Raw genomic sequence first — 16048 nt, 5'->3', positions numbered from 1 at the left:
AGTTCATTCTGTTTTCCCTAATGCTTTTGGTTTTTCTAAATAATTATAGTAATAATGGTAATAATATATTTTGTGTAATTAGCAAATGTTGTCACCTCCCTAGCATCTCATTTTGCAGGTTTTCTGTAAATTCCCTGACCAGCCTCAGGCCCCAGCTGAGATGTCTGTGAGACTCTACATTTAACCTCCTCAGTTGTGAAAATAGAGTGTTTATTCTTACTGTTTCCTGTTCTGGTTACTGATCCTGGGAAGAAGCTGCTGGTTTTTCTTAAGACCCCTTAGTAGATATTCTGGTGTCCTTTATAAAATTAATCCCCTGCCTCAGAGGTTAGCTGGCCAGTATTCTGTGGAGCCTCTACTCCAGATGTCCTTGCATCTTCCATCTGGTGCCCAAAACACAGAGTGATGCCAAGAGTTCTTCAGTTCTTTCTTCTCTTCTGAAGACTCCTTTGACTTTTTCAGGAAAAACTATTGTCCCCATCCCACTGACATGTGGCATTAATAGCCAGGAATTCTCATTCTGGAAGAGCTGTATGTAGAGTTTTTCAGTTTCAACTTATCATATTCAAGTCCAGCATGGCTTCTAAGTAGTTTTATTTGTTGTCAAAAATGAGGTGCAATGCAAGAATGTACTTTTAAGTTGGTTAAAGAAAGTCCATTCACCAAATATTCACCACATTTTCTAATACCTCTATTACAGGTAAAGAAGTAAACAAGGGCTGTGATGAGCTTGTAAGTTGTGTGTTGTTTTGTTTTGTATTTTAAAAGTTATATTCTAAATAGTCTGCAGAAGCAGAATATACATATGGGCAATGCTCTGGTTCTCTTGTTTCTGCATGCCAGGGCCAGGCAGTGTAGGGTGGCCCTGAATTCTCACCTAGAACCATCCAAGTTGAGAGAAATCTTCCTGTCAATTTGAGCAGACTTGGAATGAAGTCCTGCTGCAGGACGTGAGGGCCCTGCTGGCTTCAGTTAAATGTGCCCTCTCCTAGTCTGAGCTGAGCTGGCAAACGGTTTCTTCAGTGTGAGAGTGTGTATGAGGTCAATATTGCTGAATATGTCAGTAGTTTTCTAGGTGCTGTACGTGTCATAAATGATGCAGTTAAGCTTCTTTGGAACATTTTTGCTTAATGAGAGCTCAGGGTAGGTTTGTTTTCAGTACAGGTAAGTGTCTGAAGATTGAGGGAATTAGTGAGGGTGCACTGTCCAAATTCCCCAGAAGAAAATCCCATCGTCTCTGCTAGCATTTCATTCTTGCTAATGACATTCCTAGGCCGTCCTCTAAAAATGAAGCACAGAGGATGTTCTGGGAAGCAGTATTTCTTGTTTAAACCTGTTGAGCATAGTTCTCTGGATGGCTTCTCAGTGCTTCTCTTCTGTTTGAATAAGGAATCTTTTACTCCTGAATCTTTGTTGTTGTTGTTTTCATGGTGTACGCATGAACAATTTTGTGAAAGATAAATGTGTATTATCTCTGGATCTCTGGATCAACACCAAGTTGGTGATGTGTTGAAGGTCAAGAGAAGAGAGGAAGTGTCAAAAAGTTCTGCAGTGGAAGAGCCCATGAAGAGGAGAAGAGTGGAGGTGGGGGCAGAGACCTCATGCCCACAGTCAAGTATGGGCAGGTCAGTTGACTACAAAATAATCTTTGGGGCGCATGTCAATATGTTTAATGTCTCTTGTACCTTCCTCAGATTTCCATCCTGTGTAATCCTTTGCCCCGTTTGTCCTCTTTCTTAATGGTCCTCCTCTGTAGGTGACAGAGTGTAAACAGTATTGCCCATGTTTGGAGAAGAAGATGTTCTATGCTTTCAGGTTCCTGTACCATTAACTGTGGGTCTTCCTGTTTATCTTCTCCGTATTAACATCAGCTGTAGAACAGCAGTGGGATGAGAACTCAGTAACTGGAATGAGAAGTGCCTTAGTTTGCACACCTGAGCCAGGGGTGACAAGGAAAGAAGTGGGAAGTTTTCCAGCTGCATTCTAGCCTGTTTCTCTCGGGTCAGCTGATGAATACCACCTCTCAGCTTGAGGCTGAAATCTGTCTCTGTGGGTTTCACAGAATCACTGAGGTTGGACAGGACCTTTGATATAATTGAGTCCCACCCCTCTGCTTGAGGCTTGAGCAGGGTCCCAGAGCAGGTTGCCCAGGATGTGTCCCTTCAGGTTTTGAGTAGGCTCCAAGGGTGGAGACCTCACAGCTTCTGTGGTTGCAGTGCTTGACCACAGTTGCAGTCAAAAAGTGTTTTCTTGTGTTCAGATTTCCTATCATGTTATGCAGTTTGTGCCCTGTTCCTCTTGTCCTGCCAGCAGGTGCTACTGACGAGAGCCTGGCTCACTCTTCTTCATTCCCTCCGATCAGGTGTACACTGATAGGATGCCCCCTGAGCCTTCTTCAGGCAGAACAGTCCCAGCTCTCCAAGCCTCTCCATGTATGAAAAGTGCTCCAGTTCCTTCATCATCTTTGTGGCCCTTTGCTGGCCTCAGCCCAGTGAGCTGCAGTCTTGGCTTAAGCAGCAAAGGGCAGAGGGGAAGGACCCATCTCCCTTGAGCTGTTGGCAGAACTCTGCCCAGCACAGCTCAGGGTGGTGCTGGCCACCCTCAGCACCAGGGTGCACCCTGGCTCATGGGGTCTCACCTCAAGCTTCATATTTGACTGCTGTTCAGAGGCAGGCCCATCATTAGTCATAGTCTAGCAGGCTGCTTTAGTTCAGGGAGTGTAGCTTCTGAAAAAAAGAAAATATGTGTCTGTATTTGACATTCAGAAGTAGGTGGCAGGGAGTCCCAGAGCCAGTGTTGTCATCAGAAGTGTTTCTGCTCCCTTCCACAGGGGTGTACAGACTGTGGCAAATCATCTCCCTTCTCGCCTTATATTCTGCCCAATTCCCAAATGTATTTCATGCAGAGATTGTCACAGGAGATGTCTGATGCCCTTTCATGTCCCTCCCCCACATTAGTTTATGGTCACAACAGAGATGCAGGAAATGAGTGAAGGAGACTGGGATCCAGAATGCTCTCTGATCTCTTTCAGCCAAGATGTGAATTGTAGATTAATCAAATACAAGTCCAGAAAGGGCTCTTTTCTGATCCAGTCTGGCAGTTCTCTCTTAGTTCTGTGTCTTGCCCCAGAAGTTATGCTCTCGCAGAAAAGACTGAAGCAGTATGCAGTTTTAAGGTGTATTCTTGATTTCAATAGTAACTTGTTGAGGCATCAACTTCAAGCCTTCTGTTATGTGTTTCCAATTAGTTTGTTAGAATGAAGAGCTCATTCAGTCTGAGCACTCCCCCTGCCCCAGGAAAGAGTTTGCTCCTGTCATCAGAGCACCTCAGGATCCTTTTTTTTTTCTTTTTCTTTTTTTTTTTTTTTTTTTTCTTTTTGGGCAAGCACTTTTGCTCCTAATTCCTCATGGGGGTTTTGGATTTGAGTTTTCCTGGGGTGCTGCTGTTGAGTGTTGAGCCCTCAGAATCCCCAGTGATACTGAACAGCTCAAAGAGCACTATTTCATGTGTGAAGCCAGGCTTGGTTTTCCCCTCATGCATCACTTTCTACCTCTCTATACAGAGTTTCCTCTGCCATTTTATTGCTCCATGACCGAGTCTTGTAAGATCTTTCTGTTGTTCTTTGATACCTGTCGTTCTCTTTGTGTCAGTAATCTTGTAGGATTTGCAGGCTTTCTCAACTCACTGCTCATTCCCCTTTCCATGTGATGTCACACTTTTTTTCTCTTTAACCACTTGTTGGTTTTACTAGAGGAGCAGAAAGAAATTCTTCCTAATGTTTAGATCAGACAGTAGGAGGAAATCCTTCCCTTTGAGGGTGGTAAGACCCTGGCCCAGGTTGTCCAGGGAAGCTGTGGAAGCCCTATTACTGGAAATGTCCAAGGGCAGGTTGGATGGGGCTTGGAGCAGCCTGTTCTAGTGGGAGGTGTCCCTGCCCATGGCAGGGGGGTTCGAACTGGATGATCCCTAAGGTCCCTTCAAAACCAAACCAGTCTAAAGCATAATACTGAAATGAGTGCATGTTTTCATTTTTTAAATAATACTTTGAAATGTGAGTACATCTGTCTGTGTTGTAGGTACTAGAATCCTGGTTTCTAATGGAATACTTGGAGTGGGCATTTACAAGATTGCTTCCTTTTTGTGACTTTTTGTAAACTCAGTTCTTACTTCTTTGACTTTTAGAACTGGAGCAGATGATGTTCACCGCATGAGTAAAGCAAAGCATGGATTTGAAACGGTAAGCTACAGAGTAATCAGAAAGTGACAGCAGCTTCTGGTTAGTCCTAGATTCTTAAAGCAGCAAACATAGAAATGCCTTTGGGTAATTTATTTTCCCTTTTCACCTCCATCACCTGCATGGAGACATTGCTGCTCATTGAATGTGGCCAAGGGATGAGTTTTACCAGGATAGGACACAAGATTTTCTGATTGTCAAGGTACGAACTCTCGAGGTGAGCTTGGACTCTCAGAGACAAGCCTGAAGAATGCCTTGCTGTGTCTCCCAGGCTGCAGCCCTCTCTCACCTCAGGTGCCCCTTTGTGCAGAACTTCGTTAAATGGATGCTGACACCTTGACGCTGGCCAGGGTGCACTTCCTGCTGGCTCCTGCAGAACAAAGGGCTTGTCCCAGCCTAGTTGCTCTGCAGGGGTTCACAGAATTTTCATAGCTGGAAGACACCTCTAGAGGTCATCTAGTTCAATTCCCCTGCTAAAGCAGGATCCCCTGGAGCACATCCCACAGGATACATCCATGCGAGTTTTTGGTGTCTCCAGAGAAAGGGACTCCACACCCTCCTTGGGCAGCCTGTCCCAGGGCTCTTTCACCCTCAACTTAAAGAAGTTTTTCCTTGTATTTCAATGGAACTTCCCATTTTCCAGCTCATGCCCATTGCCCCATGTCCTGACACTTGCAACTACTGAACAGAGTCTGGCTTTGTTGTGATCCGAAGCCAGGGGGGCTACTGTTTCTCAGAGGCTCCATCCTCAATTTCCCAAACACGAGAGGCTTTGAAAGCTGGAGCTCCAGGAGGAGCAGGGAAGTGCTCTAGTCCCATGTCTGTGCAGTAGTTGGCCTTTTCAGCTCTTGTCCCAGGGCCTCTGCTAGTGACAGCAGGCTGGCTGCTCAGGATGGTCAGAGTTGAGCCTGCTTATCGTTCCACTTACCAAGTGCACTAGAAGAGGAAGAAAGGAAGGAAGAGAACTGAGACACTCTGAGCCTGCAGATAGTTTTCCTACTTTAGTTAGTCCTCTGAGAATAAACTGCAAAGATCTCAGGGCATCTAAAGTTTGGAATTTTGCGTGAACCTGACCTCAGATCAAGAGAAACACTATCAAGGAGTGATTTCCCACAGCACCACTGGTCATGTGTTTTAAAATCTCCTTCTGTGCCATAGCCGGTGTTATTTTTTCACTATCTGCCATGTTAAAGCCAACTCAAGGAATTACAGTTTTAGGTTAGGCCTGTGAATGTCTTGAGGAGGGAGGGGTAGAAATACATTGGTAAAGGAAGTCCTTATAGTAGCAGGGTGAAAAATAAAAGAACAAGAGAGCAGACCTTGCCTTTAAGTCCTCCAAGCAAACACGCAAACAACAATCTCCTGTACACTAGAACTGTGCACTGTGTAACAGTTCTTGGGTTCATTTTCCTTTCAGAATTCCTCCAACAGAAACAAGCATGAGTGTAGCCCGGCATCCCTCACTGTGGGCTGTAACCAAGTGAGCTTCTGTGAGTAAGGAATCCTTGGAGTGTTTGCCTCACACTCTTTACACAACACCCAAAGCAGCAAGGATGATATCTGTAATAGTCTTCTTTTGAAAATGGGGTTTGGTGTGTTCCAGTACACAAAGTTAGGAATTACAACCCCACAAAGGTCGGTCAGCAGGGATTTTGGCTGAGGCTCTCATTGCATGTAATGAATTCCCACCTGTAGAGCCTGGCTATGCAGCCTGTTCTGAGCTAGCCTGTGGGGGGGAAGCCCCCCCCCATCAGTCTGCTTTGCCACTGCTTGGAAACCTCACAGGTGTCACATCAGCCCATGTCTCGACCCACTTCTGGGTTCAGGGGCTGTCCTGGTGTGTGCAGGTGGTGTGGAGAGCATGACCTTGTGGTTTTGTTCTTGCTGCTGTTTCTTACAGGGGCACCTGTGGAACCCAACCTTGAACAAAGAGTAGCAACTGGCCAAGCTGAGAGTGCAGACCAGCTACTGCAGCAAAGGGACCAAGCAGTAGACAGAGGACACGTAGGGTCGGAAGGAAGAGGTCTCTCCAGGTTCTGGAGAAGGTACTGGCATTGCAGCTGTGAACAGATCAGCTCTGACTGTGTTCGAACACGTGTTGGGGACTGTGCCTGATTCTGGCAGTTCAAGGCATTCCACAAGATCTTGAACCATGGGTACATCTTTTCTGTGGTTAAACCAAAGTATCACAAGGCAAAGGAACATGAGGGGATGTTCTGTTGTCTTGTGGTAAGGTGCAGTATTCCTTGTCAACCTTCCTCTTCTGTCTTTTGAGGAAAATACTCCTCAGGGGAGGGTGACTGCCCTCAGCCACACACTTCCCACAACATGGCTGGGGACAGTAACATCTCCCATCTCCAGAAATGCCATCTCCAGCCAATCTCTGAAAGCCTTAAAGAGTCCTTCTAACAGGGCCTTCTTTCAATCCTGCTGAGGGAAGTGTGACCTTGATGTGGCTGCGTGGCAGTGGTGGCTTTGTTAATGTCTGCTTCCAAAGCACCATTTAAAACCCTGGTCCAGCACCCTAGCATGAAGGTTCTGGCAGTGCTGACTAAGGGAGTTCTCCAGAGCTGCCAAAGCCTTGTCCTGCATGAGCAGACTTTTCCCTGCATGGCATAAGCTGGACATGAGCAGTAACTTTGATGGGTGCATTAGTGTTAGAAGAAATCAAACTCCTCATTAATCATCATGCATGCCAGTCCCTTTCCCTTTTGAGACTAGGCCATTAGGGCACAAGTTATTAATTATGTTTCAGTCTGTATTTTTTCAGTCTTCCTCTGTATTAGTTTGTGCTGGGTTGTGTCTTTCTGGTGGACAGAAATGACCTTGTTCTTAGAATTCTCAGATAATTATGGCAAATATAATGTGCTTTTTTTGTCATTGTTTCCCCAGTGTAATCTTCTCACCACTACAGCATCTCTTTGGAGGAAAGGACTGACCTGGAGTATTAATAGTTGTGGAAAGGTAAACTCATAGCATGAACATTGGTGGTGTTTTTTCTGTTGTAATTCACCTTTTCACTTTGCTTGTCTCAGCTCTTGAATGCTTTACATGAAATTGTACTTTGTTTCCACTTTCAAATTAACATACTGAAGTTGTTGGGTTGTTCTTCACAATCTTGGGTTTTTGGAAAAAAAGCAACAAGCTTCAAGATTTTAATCCTTGAATATCATAAATGAGGATGTTTACATTTAAAAATCCCTCATGAGATTCTAATAAAACAACATCAGCTTGGAACTGCATGTTCTTTTAAGCAGTTGCACCTAGGCAGAAAACGCGCTTTCCCCCAAGTACTGGTGAAGGCTGAAGGATTCAACCTCTTCTACTGGGAGACTGTACAAGGAGATGGAGAGTGGTGAGAACCAGGAAATGGATAAAAAGCCATAAATAAGGGAAGACATCCAAGAGTGGATCTTCTTGAGCACTGGTGATGTCAAGAAGATGATGTCTCACTATCCTGGTTGTTTTTCTGCTCAGGCACCAAGGGCTAAGCCATACCTGGTGAGCTCTTCCATCTCACTTATCCCTGCCAGAGTAGAACAGAACATACCCTGGTAACATCCCCTGAGGGTTTCACATCTGTTGACTGCCTTTCCTGTTAACTCACCTTCAGGCAAGAGCAGGAGAAATGACCAGCTAGGGTGGTCAAAAACCATGGCATGAAACAAAACTATAAAAATTCCACATTTTCGTCTAATTGTAACCTGTAACCACAATCCAGGCTGATACAGATGGACATGCCACCAGGAGCCATGGACAGATGGTCCGTGTGAACAGAAATTATTATAGACCTGAGTTACTTAGAAGAACCAGGAGAGGAAATGTGGCCAAGAGTTAGACAGGTGTAAGGCGGGACAGAGACCAGAAAGTCACCAAAAAGTGCTTGATGAATGGTTAGCAGAAAGACACCAATGCAGCTGGCCATGTAATGGTATCAGTGGTGAGGTCAGCAGAGGAGGTGCCTCTTCAGGAAAATCATCTTAGGTGGTAAAGAAAATGGTTTCATTAAATCTAAACAAAGATATGTTTTATTTTACCTGGGACAGGTATTCTCTAAACTTCGAGAAGGCACCTTGTTCTCAAACAAGTAGCCACCTTCTGAAAGGAAAGGAAAGAGTACTTAAAAAGAGCAAGCAGAAACCAGCCAGCTGAGCTAGTTCTTTGGGGAACTCTGGAAAGACCCAGACACTTCCAGAGGTATCTGGGCTCACAACACTGATTCTGAATTGTTGGCACGGGTGACTATGGTCCTGGATGCTCCTGGTTGCTGAAGTCAGTGTGATCAGGCCAGACCTTGTTGATAAGAGAAATCAGAATGGGAAAAGGCTTCTCCATTTTTTCTCTTCACACAGGACACTTTTGTGCTACTTACCCACCCCCAGAGGAGGGAACTCATCTGCCCTGATGCTTCTTGTCCCAGTGCTGGCAATGCTGGTCATTTGTGTGTATCCAGCGAGGTGTCCTGTCATTCTGCCACCACTTGTGCTTATTTTGCTTTTCATCTTGCAACTTCTGGAATCCAAGTGCCTCCTGTGTGCGGCTCTGCGAGGCTCTGCCTGTCCCCCTAGTGGCCCCATTGCTCACAACTTGTGTCATTAGCTAGAGAATATAGTCTCTGTTCCTTAGTCCGTGTGGAACCTGCCACCACCCTCTGGGAGGTCACGTCCAGGCAGACCACTGCCTTTCTCCTTGCACCACCAGGCCAGGCACTTCGCTGGGCAGGTGCTCCCAGCTTGACCGGAGCAGCAGGAGGAGGGGGGTAGTTCCAGCCCTGAGCAGGCTCCGCCTGGCAGGTGCTGCCCCTGCGTTCCCTGCTCGGGGGCAGGACGGTGTGGTGGGTCTGTCTGAGGGGATGCTGAAACCTGTGCTTGAGAACCCGAGGAGGGAAATGTGATACGGAACTGGGGTTGGGGGGAGGGATGGGAAGCTCTATGAATGAGAAGGAAGAAACACCTGAGAAACCCAGGGAATAAGAGAGGCATTGTCTAGGGAAGCAGAGAAAAACGAGGGGAGAGCTTTTGCTCCCTGCCTTTCCCCTGACAGCAGCACTGCCGGTGTGTGAGGGCTGTCTCCCTGCACAGCTCCTGGGCTGACAGGGACCTTTTTCAGTAGATCAGGTCACTCAGAGCCTGACCTTGAATGTTTCCAGGGTTGGGGCCTCCACCACCTCTCTGGGCAACCTGTGCTTTGCCACCCTCATTGTATTGCTCATAATTAATCCCTCCTGATTTAAGGGTCTAACCACCCAGAATTCAAGAAGGTTCAAGACATTTTACTGGTATTTGTTGCAAAACTTGCAACAGTTTTGAAAGTAAGTTATGAAAGTTCAAGAGCTAGAAGTATTAGAGTGATATGATTTCAGATCATCCAGTCCACATGTTAATCCAGCACTGCCAAGGCCTCCACTAAGCCATGTCCCTCAGCACCACATCTACACAGCTTTTTAGTCCCTCAGGGATGGTGACTGTGGAGTCACCGGCAGCCCATGCCAAGATCTGACAAATCTTTCCACAAACAAATTGCTCCAAATACTACCCTAAACCTCCCCGGCACAACCTGAGGCCTGACTGATTGCCTCTGACTCTGGATTATTCCTGGGGATGGTTCCCCCAGTTCCACCTCTTCCCAATGCTCTTCCTGCTGCCACCCCTTCCCAGGAACAGGCTCTGGCAGGCGCTGCAGGCTGTGAGGCCTCGGTACTGCCTACTTTGGCAGCAGCTCTGCCTGGGGTACTACCTCCATTCTGGCGAGTGCAGAGCTGGGCCCTGCCTGTTGTATGGCAGCTACTCAGGGTCCCTTGGGTCCTTGTGTTCTGTTATAATTCGCTGGTGCCCAGGGACTGGGCTGGGGCCAGGCCTGTCCAGGCAGTGACCCCTGCTTTGGTGGGGCAGCCTGTCTGGGGTGGGCACGGGAGGACCCTCCCTTTCGTCTGCCCCAGCTGTGCTGCCCTCCCAGGGGGTGGCAGCAGCATCACACACCAAGCCCTGGGGGGGCTGCCCCGCAGCTCCAGCCCCAGAGCTCCAGCCTCTCCTGGAGCTTGCATGCCCTCCGGCCACCCTGTCCCCAGAGCCCTCCTGCAGTCCTCCTTGGCTGGTGAGCAGGCCCAAAGGACTCCCCAGATGGCATGACTGGAGACAAGGCTGTCACCAGGGGTCCCTGACATCCCTTGAGACACATCAGCACGAGGGCTTCCCCCTTGGAACTTCTGCTCTGGTACAGATTGGCACCAGTGCCACAACAGCCCTGCCAGTCAGCATGTCCACCATTAGAAAACCAATGTGTAGATCTGGACCTGCATAGTACAAGTAATTATCAACAATCAGCAACAATCAATGGCAACAGTCAGTAACAGGAGCACCAACTACATATTTGGTATTACAGGTTAATACAAACTTATCTCCAATAAAAGAAATGATAGACCAGCAGATAGAGTTGGGAGAGGTGACTTCTCTGTCTACCTGCGGTATCCGATGCATGTGACAAATTACAGGAGAGAATCCAGCCAGCCCAGGGCTGGGGATAAACTGAACTGTCCCAGCAGTGGGCTCAGAGCAGGACCAAGAAAGGAGCACAGAGTCTCACAGTTTCATGTCTTCCTCCAGATGTGGGGGGGAAATTCAGTCATTTTTATATCACAGAGACCTAAGAGGGCACAGGACACCACTGCTTTGAGCAGCCAAGAGGTGCTGCTAATTGCCATGTTTCACCCAGAAGAGATGATGCTTTGTTCTCTGAGATCAATTTTTACTTTCCAGACTGTTTCCCTGTTCCTGCAGAGTGAACAGACAATGGCAGTTACCAACCCTTTCTCAAAGCATCTTCCTCTACACTTTCTCTACACATTTTCAGGCAGTAAGTTGCTGTTACAGTCCCTACTTGTGCTCTTATCATTGATACCTCAAGAGATCTCCTCATCTTGCTCCTGTTACTGAAACTGATTTGCTCACATTTTCTTCTAGTCTGTGTGCAGGAACCAGAGAGAGGGCAGAAGTGCACACTAGTTCAACCCCCTTTTTACTATTGGCAAGAAAGGTGCCTCTCAGCAGAGACAACAAAAAGGACCCAGTATTGAACTCTTTTAGTTCTCTTGTTTTCCAAACTCCCCTCAGACTGCTGCCTTCAAACCCCCAACAGCATTGCAGCCTCAGTGGCACATGGGTCACAAGGCTGCCAATGGTAAAGCTGAGAAGAACTGGAAGGTGGAAGAACATCTCTGGTGGGATAAATACCTCTTAGCCAAAACATTAAATCTGACTCTGCAGCCAGCCTGACCCTCTCTTCTGCAACTGGGACCGAGCCCGTTGCAGCAGCCCTGGTGAGATGACTGTTCATGCTCCACGGCAGCAAGACACCCAGCCCGGGTGCCAGGAATGTCCCCAGGGAAGAGCTGTGAGCCATGCTGAGGGCTGACAGGGAAGGTACCAGCAGACTGAAAATCAGCCAATGTAATGCCTATATATAAAAAGGGATGGAAGGCTGATCTGGAAAATCACAGGCCTGTCAGTTTGACTTTGGTACAAGGGAAGCTGATGGAGCAGATCATCCTGAGTACCATTACGCAGAACAACCAGGCCCAGTCAGCATGGGTTCATGAAAGGCAGGTCCTGTGTGCCTATGACAAAGTGACATGCTTATTGGATGAGGGAAGGCCTGCGGATGTTTTCTACTTTGCCTTTAGCAAGGCCTTTGACAAAGTTTTCCAGAGCATGCTTCTAGAGAAGCTGGTTGCTTGGCGCTTGGACCAGCACATGCTTTGCTGGATAAAACACTCTTTGGATGGCTGAGCCCAAAGAGTTGTGTAGGGTGGAGTGAAATCCAGTTGGGGCCTGTCACGAGTTGTGTCCCCAGGGCTAAGAGCTATTTAACATCTTTAATGATGATTTGGATGAGGGGACAGAGTGCACCTTCAGTCAGTTTGCAGATGACACAAAGTTGGGAAGGAGTGTTGATCTGCTCGAGGGCAGGGAGGCTCTGCAGAGGGACCTGGACAGTCTGGATCGATGGGCTGAGGTCAGTTGTATGAGTTTCAAGAAGGCCAAATGTTGGGTCCTGCCCTTTGGCCACAACAACCCCCAGCAGCTCTACAGGCTTGGGGAGGAGCGGCTGGAGAGCTGCCCAGCAGAGGGACCTGGTTGACAGCAGTTTGAACATGAGCCAACAGTGTGCCCAGGTGGCCAAGAAGGCCAACACCATCCTGGCCTGCACCAGGAATAGTGTGACCAGCAGGACCGGGGAGGTGATCCTGCCCCTCTGCCTGGCCTTGGTGGGGCTGCACCTCGAGCACTGAGTGCAGGTTTGGGCACCAAAGGATAAGAAAGGACATGGAGGTGCTGGAAAAGGTGCAGAGAATGATGAGGGATCTGGAGAACAGGTCTGATGAGGAGGGGCTGAGGGAGCTGGGGCTGTGGAGCCTGGAGAAGAGGAGGCTGAGGGCAGACCTCATTGCCCTCTACAACTGCCTGAGAGGAGGTTGTGGTGAGGTGAGTGTTGGGCTCTTCTCCCTAGTGACCAGTGATAGGACAAGAGAAATGGGGTCAAGTTGCACCAGGGGAGGTCCAGATTGGGTATTAGGAAAACCTTCTTCACAGAAAGAGTGGCGAGGCCTTGGAACAGGCTGCCCAGGGAGGTAGGTGGTGGAGGCACCATCCCTGGAGATGTTCAGAAAACAGGTAGACATGGTGCTTCAGGAGATGGTTTAGTCAGACTTGATGATCTTGAAGGTCTTTTCCAGCCTTAGTGATTCCATGATTCTATGGATCCCAGAGGAGATTGTGCTTCAGTGCTGAAAACCCATTCTTTTATATCTTTTTATATCCTTTTCCATTCTTTCCATTCTTTTTATATCTTGCTTGGGGGGTTCTGGGGCTGCTACTTAGGATCTCCAGTAGGTAAAGCAGAGGTCAGAAAGCTTCAGAAGATGCCTGGGAGGAGTCTCAGGTGGATCCCAGAGGACAGGAGTAGCTTCCTTGAATGTGTCTGGGGCTACTATCTGGAATTCAGGTCCTGATTAGAAAATTTGAAAAGACTGGGAGATACCCAGGAGTCTTGGGTGGATCCAGGATGAGATTTTCCTTATAGTAGTGGAATAAGAAGGGGAAGGACGTGCCCGAGAAGTTCCCCTGCAGCCCATGGTGAGATGGCAGCTGTCCCCCTGCAGTCTTGGAGGAACAAAGCAGAGCATCCCCTGAAGGTGCCTGGAGGAGCTGCAGCCCATGGAACTGGGGAACAAAGTGATTCGGACCTGGCAAGAAGGGAGGGGTTGGGTGAGGTATTGAAGCACTGGTCTTTGTTTTCATAGAATCATAGAATGGTTTGAGTTGGAAGGGACCTTATAAAGACCATCTAGATCCAACCCCCTGCATGGGCAGAGACACCGCCCCCCAGCCCAGGCTGCTCCAAGCCCCATCCAACCTGCCTTCAACACTGCCAGGGATGGGGCAGCCACAGCTTCCCTGGGCAACCTGTTCCATTGTCTTACTACTCTCACACTAAAGAATTTCCTCCAAATGTCCAACTTAAATGTCCCTTCTTCCAGTTTTGATCCATTCCCCCTTGTCCTCTCACTACAGCCCTTGTCAAGAGTTCCTTCCCAGCTTTCCTGGAGCCCCTTCAGGCACAAGAAGGTGCTCTAAGGTCTCCCTGGAGCCTTCTCCAGGGTGAACACCCCAGCTCTATCAGCGTGTCCTTATAGGAGAGGTGCTCCAGCCCTCTGATCATCTTCATGGACTCCTCTAGACTTTTTCCATGAGTTCCAGGTCTTTCTTATGTTGGGGGCTCCAGAACTGGACAGAAAACTCCAGGTGGAGTCTCAAAAGAACCAAGTAAAGGGGCAATCACCTCCCTTGACCTGCTGGCCCCCCTTCTTTTGATGCAGCCCAGGACACACTTGGCTTTCTGGGCTGCAAGCTCACACTGCTGGCTCTTGTTGAGCTTCTCATCCACCATCACCCCTGAGCTGTTTTGTCTGTCTCCTGTTCACATTTGACTTGTTAAATAGACGGGTTTTTTTCCCCAAGTTGAGGCTGTTTTGCCTTGACTGTAATCAGTGAGTGAACATCTTTGACCCATGAGCTTCTAGTTTTCTTCCCAATCGCACTGTGTGTATGGCATGGGTGGGAGAGTGACCACGTGGCTGGTTTTTATTGTTGGTTAGACCCAAACCATGACAGCTTCTCCCAGATGAGGCCCAGCAGCTCAGACACCTGCCTGGGGCAACCCTTGGTGGCTGCCTCAGATTGCAGTGACCTGCCAGAGGAAGAAACCTTTCTCAGATGTCCATGCTGGGAAGGTCCTGAGGTGCCTTTAGTGGAGGGAGGAGAAGGTGGGGCAGTGCTGGTGTTCTCTGGAGCCAGGAGAGTCCCAGGGGGCAAGTGGTAACTCTTTTTCACAGTCAGGGAGCAGCCAATTGCCAGCTCAGGGGTCAGGAAGGAATTTTTTTCCCCGGGCAGATTGGCACAGGTCCCTGTTTTTTTTTTCCACCTTCCTCTGCAGCACTGAGCACAGCCCCTGGCCAGGGCTCTTCAGGGCCACTTCTGGGCAGAGCTCCCTGCTGTTGCAGAACCAGGAGTCCAGCTGTGTCCTCCATCCCTCTGCCCCTCTTCCCTGAGGCAGGTAGGCCAGGGAACCTCAAGTAGCTCCATGCATGTGGCCAGCTAGAGGGGACAGGAGTGTCACATGTAGTGGCTGTCCCCCCATCCTTGAGCCCTGCAGTGCCATGGTAGGCACACATACAGCTCCCAGCAGTGGTGGGGATCTCTGGGCACCTGGGGCTGCTTGCCCTGCTGCAGGGATATGGGAATAGGATTGGGTGCCCCCAGCCAAAGCGTCCCATCCCAGCCCACAGGCTGTACCTGACACAAGTGGTGGCATTGTCCCCTGCTAAGGGCAGTGCCACTGCAAGATGATGTCACCTCCCCTCCCAGGAGCAGGAAGTTGCTGCTGCACCAGGGGCAGCCCCTCAACCTGGGGGGGCTAAGCCAGTAGAAGCTGCCTGGCTGCACTGCATCACCTAAAGGCAGCTCCTGCTTCCTCAGTAGGGAAGGAGCAGGCACTGACCTCTTCTCTCTGGTGACAATCGATAGGACCTGAGGGGAAGGTAGGAAGAAGTTCAGGGGGAGGTTTAGGTTGGACATTAGGAAGAGATTCTTCACCCAGACGGTGGTGGAGCACTGGAATAGGCTCCCCAGGGAAGCAGGAATGACACCAAGCCTGACATTTTCAAGAAGCATTTGCACAATGCCCTCAGGGACATGGTATGAATTTCAGGCTTGTCCTGTTCTGGGGTGGGAGTTGGACTGGGTGATCCAGGCTGTCCAAGGAGGTGGCTCAACCACCATCCCTGGAGACATCTAAAAAGAAAGATGTGGTGCCAGGGGACAGGGTTTAGTGGTGGATGCAGCAGAGTTAGGGTGATGGTTTGACTCTATGATCTTGAAGGTCTTTTTCAAACAGAATGATACTGTGATACTGCAACCTCCCTGCTCCCAGGCAGACAAGAGAAAATGACACAGCTCGACCACCCCAACTGCAGACATGCTGCTCCCCCCCATCCCCAGGAAGGACATCTGCCTTCTAAAATCCATTTACTTAAGCAACTCAACTTTAAAAGCACAGCTGGGGGTCAGCACTGACCTATGGGAGTCAGCTCCAGCCCTGGCTGCGGCCAGGCAGCCGGGGCAGGACAGCCCTGGCCCCAGCCCGGCTCCTGCCCTCTCTCCCTCGCTGCAGGAGGGGTGTACAGCTTCTCAGAGCCAACAGAGTCCATGATCACCCTCCTATGGACATGAGAGCAGGGCCCCGGTGCCTCCAGTGGCA

At 48.9% G+C, this 16048-nt stretch overlaps 1 protein-coding gene across 1 annotated transcript in view; it reads left to right on the top strand.

The window, feature by feature from the left end:
- LOC104396673 (chromosome unknown open reading frame, human C11orf85) overlaps positions 1-16020 on the top strand; it is a 22427-nt gene extending 6407 nt beyond the window's left edge. The window contains exon 5 of the mRNA XM_010006535.1: positions 15962-16020. Within this exon, the coding sequence (XP_010004837.1) occupies positions 15962-16020 (59 nt within the window). The remainder of the gene's footprint in view (positions 1-15961) is intronic.
- The last annotated feature ends 28 nt before the right edge of the window (positions 16021-16048 follow it).

The sequence above is a fragment of the Chaetura pelagica genome, unplaced genomic scaffold (genome assembly GCF_000747805.2).
Source record: "Chaetura pelagica isolate M959 unplaced genomic scaffold, ChaPel_1.0 scaffold301, whole genome shotgun sequence".
Classification (NCBI taxonomy): domain Eukaryota; kingdom Metazoa; phylum Chordata; class Aves; order Apodiformes; family Apodidae; genus Chaetura; species Chaetura pelagica.
The sequence above is the reverse complement of the archived record's forward strand: the minus strand, read 5'-3'. Positions and strand labels throughout refer to the sequence as shown.